Source organism: Siphateles boraxobius, unplaced genomic scaffold, assembly GCF_051911475.1.
Source record: "Siphateles boraxobius isolate OS27281-9 unplaced genomic scaffold, OSU_SipBor_1 11, whole genome shotgun sequence".
Lineage (NCBI taxonomy): Eukaryota > Metazoa > Chordata > Actinopteri > Cypriniformes > Leuciscidae > Siphateles > Siphateles boraxobius.
In genome coordinates this window covers 10787905-10798248 of record NW_027508711.1, presented here as the reverse complement: position 1 = coordinate 10798248, position 10344 = coordinate 10787905, and the positions used below count along the sequence as shown (strand labels likewise).

At 37.8% G+C, this 10344-nt stretch overlaps 1 protein-coding gene across 4 annotated transcripts in view; it reads left to right on the top strand.

Moving 5' to 3' along the window:
- The first annotated feature begins 831 nt into the window (after positions 1 to 831).
- Positions 832 to 10344, top strand: part of dacha (dachshund a) — a 159931-nt gene continuing 150418 nt past the window's right edge. The window contains exon 1 of one of the 4 annotated variants that reach the window (XM_077196429.1): positions 832 to 1618. In XM_077196429.1, the coding sequence (XP_077052544.1) occupies positions 1125 to 1618 (494 nt within the window). In that variant the 5' untranslated portion in view covers positions 832 to 1124. The remainder of the gene's footprint in view (positions 1619 to 10344) is intronic. The other 3 variants (XM_077196415.1, XM_077196422.1, XM_077196437.1) reach the window with 3 other exon arrangements.

Sequence of the window (10344 nt, the reverse complement as noted above, 5' to 3'; positions counted from 1 at the left end):
GATAAAACAAACACCATTGGATGTTTGAGAAAACATACTGAAAAATAAGCAGATGTTAATTTGAAGTAAAAATAACAAGAACTCAAATGATGACAAATACCAATTATACTAGTACCATAATAACCTACTAGTAATTCTAAGCAAGCCACTTCACATGTCGCTTCAAATTAGGCCAAATGTTTAAACAGCGGAACTCTATCTACCTAAAAAGCAATGTTATAAGTGTATAACAGCAGAAGTGCTTATTCAAAGCTTAGACAGGTAATGTTAGTTCACCTCAGTTTACCTTTATGTGTTGCATGTTATACAGTTAACAGCAATAATGTTTTGAGTCTTAAAGTCAGTTTGATCACAAATAAGAAGCATAATAAGTCATTTATCTTTCATGTTGTCTAAATGATATTCTCATGCTTGTTATTGCACTGTAATTTTAAAACTGAAATGGAGACTGTCTGTGAGACCATTTAAAACATAATGCTGCAATAATACTATGGTATGGCTGGACAGACTGTGAACAACAGTATATTTAAATGTTGTTAATATTACAGCTGGATATATTAGTCGAAGAAGTCTTATGTTATAAAGGTGTAAGTACATTGTTGCTATTCAGGCCTAAAATGCCATAGCCTACTAATAGAAGTGTTTTATGGTAACTTTCAATAACTTCTACAAGGTCATTATTAAAAAGCATTTTATAAAGTTGAACGGATGTTACCAAAATGATCATTAAAAGCTAAAGAATCCGATGAAATATATATATATATATCCTAACTACCATCTGTCTAACAGCAATCTAAAAAGTTGTATTAGCTTTTGATAGTGAGAGTCCCCGCCCAATAACTTGCAGATGACCAATACTATTTGAAGGCGTGTGCCATTGCGTTCCTTATTGGCTGAAAAAGCTGTCACTCCGGGCTGTAGTGGGCTGGCTAATTGAATCGCTGAATGCGATACACTTCTATCCATCTCACTCGCGAGGAAGGTAGTTGCACATTACCGACTATCTTCAGTGGCTACCGGAGACGCATGAGAAACACCGAGTGAAAGCCGCAAAACAGTGCGAGGAGCCAGCAAAGGTGTGCTTGACTCAAAAAGTACGGAAAGGAGGAAACTTCGCATAAACTATGGCCGTATCAGCAACTCCTCCGGTGCTTTCACCGACCTCCACTCCCGGAGGCGCGAGCAGCCTGTTTCGTCCCGACTCTCTGTATTCCAGCCCAGCCGAGTCCCCGCGACTGACCAGCAGCATGATCAACTCTTTCATCACCGGCACCGGTGGCGGCGGCGGCGGCACGAACGGGAACGGGCCCGGCGGTGTCCATAATAACGAGTGTAAGATGGTGGAGGTGCACGGGGTGAAAGTGGCCTCGTTCACCGTGGACGGTCAGGAGCTCATCTGTCTCCCGCAGGTGTTCGACCTGTTCTTGAAGCACCTGGTCGGCGGACTGCACACCGTCTACACCAAGCTGAAGCGGCTGGATATATGCCCGGTGGTGTGCACGGTGGAGCAGGTGCGGATCCTGCGCGGACTCGGGGCCATTCAGCCGGGCGTGAACCGGTGCAAACTCATCACCCGAAAAGACTTCGAGGCGCTTTATAACGACTGCACCAATGCCAGGCAAGACTTATATCACATACACTTCAGATTTACACCGAGCTGTGGAATCTGATGCTCTTTTCAAGTTCATTCAGAGCTTGCGGAGTTGGAAAAGTTGGCAACACTTTATGATAACTTTCATTATTAACAACAAAAAAAGATTGAATGCACATATACATTTGAATTTATGTGGAAAAATATAAATTAGCCTACGTTTAAGACGTTTTTATTTGAATGCACGTGATCTAAATGAGTTACTTTTTAATATAGCCTAGGCTAAATATTTTCAGTTTTAATTAAAGTTATTATTAAGTGCTACTTGTAGCCTACTTTTCAAAACTAATTAAAACTCCAAAATCAAACTTTTGTCTAAAATAGGTTCCAGTCAGTTTTTATTTCTGCCAAACCACCTGCAGTTTTGTTCGTTTCGAAGCAAATAACTTTCACGAGGAAAATACAGAAGTAATAATACATCATAAAATTAACAGATTTCTCCAGAATCAAGCAATAATCTTTCTCCAAAATCTTTTTGATTCATTTTCCTCGCTTATCCAGTTTTTACGAGACTCCCTTATTGGCTTCAAACATGTTTATTGCAGCGCAAACATGGGCATTTTAGTATCTAAAAACGATTGAAATAAACTAAAAATATGAACTTGCAAGGATATAGGCCTATAAAAATGAATATCACATTTTATTAGTAGGCTATTTCATCTGCCTTTTACTACAATTTAAAATACAAGTTGGTTGGATGCACATTTTAATAAATCATTGCACTAATTGAACTGGTTAGGATTTAAGTTAGGCAAAGATTAATAAAAAAAAAAAAAAAACATCAGCAAGTATTTTTATTTTTTGTCCTAATAATATTTATAAGTTACCTTTTGCTGGAGCTGCTGGATTAAGTCTTCATTGGGACATTTTGTTAAATGACTACATTTACTCCTTAAACTTTAATGATCATTCTACGCTAAGTATTTAGAAACGTTTGGGCTTCCAATATTTGATGTTTTTGTCTTTTAATCTTCCTTATACAACGACAGCTCTTTGGACTAGGGGTCATACTTCGGTTTGCATTTCACTTTCTTCTGTCATTTGCTCCACAGAGTCAGGCTCACATAAATAGACGTCAGTATCATTGCGCTTTTGACCCATGTCATATCCATGGCCAGATATGAATTCTTGTTCGATATCTGTTTGATTCTGGATGATGTCCCACGTCTCATTTGGGATAAGATGCTATGTTGCATAAATCAATGAAGCACCTCTTCTGGATCTGTGGCTCTGTTTGGTGTGGAGATGTTATTCTTAGCTTGTTATCATGACAGATGCATTAGTGTTCTCAGGCTCCTCTAGCAATATCAGCTTGTGTGTGTGTGTGAGAGAGAGTGTGTGATTGGTGTGGTGGGACTCAAGGGAGCAGTAAATAAAGACCTTTATCATCTACTCTCAGAAAAAATGGTACAAAAGCTGTAACTGGGACGAAACCCTTTAAAAAGGTTCTAATATGTACCATTTGGTACTAATATGTAACTATGAGGTACTAATATGCACTCTTTAGACAAAAAGGTGTTCCTTTTGAAAGGGTACAGTGACAGCTTTTGTACCTTTTTTTTCTGAGAGTGTCCAAAGGCAAAAGTCTCTAATTGTATGTTAGTATGTAAACTGCACAATCTTCGCTTTTACAGTCACAATGTTGTGCATATATGTATTGTATACATACATTTGCCTTAATTTGACTTGTAAAAACACTTAAAAAATAATGTACAAATCAATGGTCTCATTTAAAAAAAAAAAGAATACAATAATAATTATATTATATTTGATATTCATATATCTAAAAGTTCAAAACTTAGTACTGCTTATCTGCAACCTCAGTAACTATATGTATTCTTCTCCATTAAGTATTTTGCATCAGGTCCAGTATTTTCAATCTCCTATTTCCATTTCTTACTTTCTCACAGGTAAAAGGTCAGGCATTGAAAATTGTTTGGAGGGAGTAGGTTCAGGAACGTGGTCTTAAATTGCACTTTTGCACAGTGAGTGTGTGTGTGGAGATGCACATGTGTGTTTAAGAGAGCGAGAGAGAGAGAGCGCATATATCCAGATGGTCATTCTGGGCAAGGTTCGGTAATTAACCTTTTAACATCCCCAGCACAACCTCCAGAAGAATCCCCCGTCACTTTATTGGGCTTTGCGCAGTTCTGAATCAATCTGCCGTGCACATCTAATTAGAAAGGAGAGCGAGGAGAAAGTGAGCGGGGGAGAGACCGTTTTACAACATTATTTTGTTTAATTTTGAGTCCAGGCAAAATGGACAATAAGAGAATGAGGTGCGGAGCGCTGCTGCGCTTTTCACTCTTCTTGTCAGATTGCAGCATACGGTCGGATAATGAAATTGCCCGAGCAATGGGCCCCCCTGAAATTGAATTTGCTCTTCGGCATCGTTGCTTTACAGTTCACCTTCGCAAGCATCGCTTTTATAGTCAGATTTAAACATCATCCACCGTCCCGTTACCAGATGGCTGAAACTAATGTGCGTGCTGGCCCCTCGCCTCCTCTCTCTCCCTCTCTCTCTCTCTCTTCTCTCTCCCTCTCCTCCTTCAGCACAGGCTCATTGGGAGAAGGGCTAAGCTGGGACAAATGGGTATCTTTTGCATCAGTTTGTATGGGACAGTCACGGCGAAACAAGAGAGGATGATCGCAAGCCCGGCTGTGTCTCAACCTATAGTGAGCTGTCTATTTAGGGGGTGTTTAAATAGGGCACATTTTTTGTATTCAAATCAGCCAGACAGAGCGCAACGAAATTAAACGGGTCACACAAACACTTACAGAACAAGATGCGACGCAGTGGCCAAGGGCATTCGTCTCATGCATGTGTATATTGACCAACAAAACTGATAGGAATGGGAATCTCAAGGAATTTTTACGATACTGAATCCGTTTCCTCTTAATGATTCCTTTACAGTTCCATTATTGCACGATTCATTTACTGTTACATTGTAAAAAAATATTGTTGGTTTAATTTAAAAAAAGTAAGTTATCTGGTTGCCTTAAAATTGAGTTAATTGAAATTAAAAATTTGAGTTAATACAATGAAGGAGATTGGTTTAATAAATACAAACTCAAAATATTATGTTATCTGAACCACATTAATTATCTAAGTTGATTTGAAGTGTGATAAATCATGAAAATAATTTTTTAAAGTGTAAAGAATACATATTTGGATGAAAGAAATCCAACTCTGAATGCATTTACTGCATTCAGCAGTCATATAATGATATCATATTACAGTTCAACAGAACAGATAAATCAGATGAATTATTGCAAAAAGTGTTTACAAAGACAATTTTTAAAAGTCTTTACACAGACGTCTTAAACGTGACAAAAATGTCAGATAGTAATTGTTCCTAGATTTTTTGAATAGCTAAAGCACGTTTTAAGTATTAACAAGCAAAAAGGAATCATAATATCATTGATTTTTTTAAATGAAAAATATAAATCACTGATTACAACAGAACTCATAGATTGTCTATCTTAACGTAATGTTGAGTTGGACATCATGAATTAACTTATCAGTTCTTCTGCGGGACTGATTCGTAAGTGTTTTTGATTAACTTAAAAGTACTTTAAGTCACACTGCTGGTGCTGCTGTGTGTTTTGATGCACTAGAAAGAACCGACTCATAAAGTCATTCGTTCTGGCTCTAGGTTTTTGATTCACTAAAAAGAACCGGCTCATCAGAATCAATTGTTCAGGAATCGGACTACACTTTTAGAGACCTATAATGCGTGTTTCGTCTTCAATTTTCACAATATTGAGCTGTTTTGAAAAAGAGTCAGTGCTTGGGCTCCGGAAAGCAAGAACGCGTCCTGTATGCACGCGCAGCAAGTTGTCCCGTTCCAAGTCAGCAGCTCAATATGCTGTCTAGGTAGGGAGCTCTCTAGATTTTCAGATAGAACCTATAAATATGCTAGGGGATCTGTAAAACTTGACTGAAGCACAGAAAGTGTCCAAATCAGCAAACGCACGCGGCACTTACGGCCCGCTTTTATGATTTCTCAGCTCGCAATTGATCTCCAGGTTTTAATGCATTCATTATTTATTAAAACGAAATTTGCAAGCTAAACATAACACTAAACTAGTTTGCACTTGGGGACTGCACTTAGGAAATTGAATGGGAATTACATTAGAGATGAACATCTGTGCTTGCTCTCCAAAGGTGGATTAGATTAGTTTAACTGTTTTTTCCCCTCTCCACCAAGTGCAAGAAAATCCAAAAATAAAAATTAGTGCAGAAAGCTCTCGTCCACTAATATTTTTGCACCGCTGACCAGAGAGTTTTTTTCATGCGAATGGAGAGAATCATAAAAAGGAGAGAAACATCCTTGCATTCATGCCAATCGCACTTTAGCTGGAATTGTCAAGTTAAATCATAAAACGCATTACTTGTTCGAAAGCCTGTCATGTTTTTTTTTCTCGTCTCTTGAAGCGATTTGCTTTTTTTAGTCATTAATTTAAAATGTGTCTAATTCCCATCTTTGCCCCAGGCGCGAGCTACCATCACACTGCGCGTCAAAGTGCTGCTTTTCAAAGATTCCCTAAAATGCACAATTTGGCACCTTTAAGAAGCATGTTCTGTAAATCAATTTGAATTAGTATCTTATTGAATCTTTTGATCGATTTTGTCTAATTTTGATGCGCGCTTAAAGTTTGAACACTAAATAAATTTGGGAACTTTAAAACAAAGACACTGACAGACACGTACTGCTGCTAATACACACAATTACCTTCGCATCCCCTGTAAGGAGTGCGCGCTCCGGTGCGTGACCGCGAGCTCCAGTTTCGTGGCGCGCGCGGACGTGCGCGCGCTCGGTCCATATGGACGGCAGCTCAGCGCCTGTGGCTTCGCCCGAGGCTGCGACGCTCAGCTCGGCCTGGGGACACGAGACACCCCGCTGTCTCATCAAATCTCCTCAGATTGTCGCTTTTCCTTCGGCACACCTTAATGTCAGCCATTAATTATACATCCACCTTTTTGGGGGGTTGTTGTTTTTGCAGATTCACTCTTTCCTTTACCCTTTCAGCACAGTAAATTATGAATTAAGACCATTTGAAACGTCAAGAGGAGCTTCAGTGTTTTTATGATGGTATGTGAACGGCTGTCATATCTCATATTCAGTTTTTAAACAGGCTATCATGATTTGAAAACTAGCAGCCTTCTCTTTTGTTTTTATTATTTTTTAAATGAAACAAACTAACATAACATCTACAATCAAAGATACAAATAAGCAGATAGCGCTGTATAACAATTTATATACATACATATTAGTGCTGTCATAAGAAGTATCGCAGGTTTCAGAAAAATATAAAAATATTAAACTGTTTCCATCATTGATAATAACTTAGTATCAAATCAGCATATTAATGATTTCTGAAGGATCGTGTGACACTGAAGACTGGAGTAATGATGCTGAAAATTCAGCTTTGCATCAAAGAAATAAATTATATTTTAATGTATATTAAAATAGTTAACCATTATTTTAAATAGCAATAATATTTCACAATATTACTGTTTTTTCCCTTGTATTTCAAATAAATGCAGGCTTGATGAGCGTAAGAGATTTCTTTCAAAAACATAAAAAAATAGTAATGTTTCCGAACTTTTGACCGGATATATGAATGTATATATGAATGTGTGTGTGTGTGTATGTATGTATATGTATATATGAATGTGTGTGAGTGTGTGTGTATAAGTAATACATTTTTGTGTATATACACATCTTTAAAATAAATACTTGTTAATAACTTGTGTACTGCTACATTCAATTGATTGATTGATTTATTGATTGATTGTGGATTAAGAGTCCACATTTTTGGGCCACCATGTAAGATGGGTGTCTAGATCTAGTTTTATTTGTAGTTGAACATATTATGTAAAGTCAATCAGGCAGCTGGTCTTCCAGACTGACTATTCTGTCCGTCTATGTCTTACTGCGAACATGCTTGAGACGTGATAGCGCTTAACTGCTGACGGGCTCTTATAAAACAACTTGTGGCCATGCGAGTTCTCATTAATGTTGGCGGGTGCCTGTTCCAAGCCACAGCGCTTTAATAACTAGTCCCATGCGTAACCAATGAATTAGAGGCAAAGCAAAGACACATGTGGTCAATTAGTGATGGAAAGGAGCTACTAGAATCTTTTTGGGCGCGGAAAATCACGAAAACAAATTAAGAAGCCTGCTACGTATGTGAATCCCCACAAATTACATATTTACATCCGCATTCATTAAGCGATGTTTGAGGAGCATTTAGAAGCCGCAATTACGAAGTTAGCTCTTAATACACAGTCTCGGTAGAGATGAGGAATAGCAGGTGTTCACTGATGTGCAGCGACGTGGGAGAGAGATATAAGAGGTTAAAACAGACAGATGGATATGGCCTGTCAAGGATCTCACAAGAGGAAAAATGACACTTTCCGCTCACCGTCCGCAGAGTTACGGCAGGAGGAGAGAAAGAGAATAGTGTCATTTTGACTTTGGGAAAGTCTCCTCCTGAGCTTAATGAAACATCTGCAGCCAGGCTATATTTATTACAGTCATGTAGAATAAAATTGATTGTCTCCTAAAATTAATTTTTGCTTTGCCTCTAGCAGTGCTTTAATGGAGGACACTAGGCCCCGCGCAAGAGTATTGTTTAATCACATTAGTATCACAGCCCTCAGGACAGCGGAGATAATTGTACAAACGAACATCGAAATATGTATCTCCAACTCTTTTGATTGAATTATGCAAATGACTTATCTCCTGCCCTTCCAAGCACTAATCATCTAATTAGGACTGATGTTTTAAATGCTTGTTTTTTTGGATGTGGATCCGGGGAGAAGCAGGAAGCAGAAAATTGAATGTGACACTGAAATCGGCAAAGTAGTTTGTACCGGAAGAGCTGGTGTCCCCCCCCCCCCCCCCCATCCCCCGCCCTTGTCTGTCGTGGCGGCGAGAAGGCGATTAGAGTCGTTTTAATAAGTATTTTAAACATAAGCCCAATCTAATCCATTTTCAGGAGTTCATCATTTTTTTCTGCCACTTTAATAGTTTGGTTTAACGCTAAGCGCTAGCTCGCGTGGAGGTGCCGGAGGGGACTAAAGCTGGTCAAAGAAGCGCTAACTAGCATCCCAATTATGCCGATTAATATTTCATGACATGTTCTGCTACACTTCCCCGTTCCTGCGAGCTGGCAGCTGTTGATCCGTTCGCACAAAGCGGTTTGCGCGGCAGAACGGAGAGGTTATGGTAATGACAGGCGAGCTCAAGTGAGTCTCGGAATCCCGTTCTGTAGGACTTGAAAGATGTGGAGATCTGAGGAGATGACAAAGTCGAGCTTTTTCCCTGCTTAGAAGAGTGTTTACAGTTGTCTCCCGCATCTGGAGGCCATAATTTGCCGCATTAACCCCCTTCTATCTAGCTTGGGCTGATGGGTTCACCTGAAGAGCACAATGCCCTGTTAGTTCCCTCAAAGGTGTCTTGCTTGGAAATGAACAGCTCAGTCTTGAAATGACCGTAGATTTGAAATGAAATGAATAGCAGCCCATGGATCTAATGATGTGTTTTATGTGCTTACATGCCTGGCAAACTTTAACATTTGGTTTAGTGTAAATTGAACATTGATGTTGTCCAATTCTGGTGATTTAAACGGGTACCACTTTCTAACTTTGTGTAAACTGTGAGAATGATTGTGAAGCATCAAACAAATCTGCTCCAGTTTTACACCGTACGCCACCGTTCTCCTACAAAAGTGTCTTCATGAATTCGTAGTTGTATTTTCAATTATTGTAAATAAAAAAGCCTAAGTATATTGTTGAAAAATATTTTTAATTGTTTTTATTAAATGAAATATATTAAATATTTAATTACTTATAGTATAATATAGCATATTTAATATATAATAATAATAATAATTAATTATTTAATTCATATTTACTATATATATATATATATATATATATATATATATATATATATTTGTTTATTTATTGTGGATATATATACTAGAGGCCAAGCAATTGAATATTTTGGAATATAAATTTAATAGAATGATAATGCATATAATGATGTAATTAATATGATTATTCAATTTTGAACAATACATAAAAATTTTGTTTTTAAAAAATGTATAAAATAATTATATTTATGTGTTATTTATTTATTTATTGTGGTAAAATAACATACAAGAGGCCAGGCATTTGTATTTTGTGGAAATTTCATGGAATATAAATTTAATATAATTATTTAAATGTACTTCTGAAATATTTAATGCATAACAATACATCATCATTATTGATTGATTGATTGATTGACTGATACAGTGCACACACAAGTGGCCATGAATATAATTATTAATGTATGAATTGTAAACACTAAATTGTGGTTTCTGTCAATGCTGACAAGTCAATCACCAGTGATTTCACTGCATTAAAAGGCTTTGACATGCTGCGAAGGCAGACTAATGTCAAGTTGTAGTCAAACGTAGGAACATCTGTTTGCTCTGGATTATTAAAAGAAGAAATGAAGATGAAAGCAAGGTGGAATGTAAGGAGAGAAAGGGTCAGGGAGGGTGTGGGTGAGTGTTTGTGTGGATGTGAGTCTCTTTCTGTGTCTGGGTTAAATCAAGAAAAGCCCTGCGTATGTGGTGACATCATGGCCGGTTTGGTGCTCTCGTCGGATCTGTAAGGGATTCATTCTGTCTCT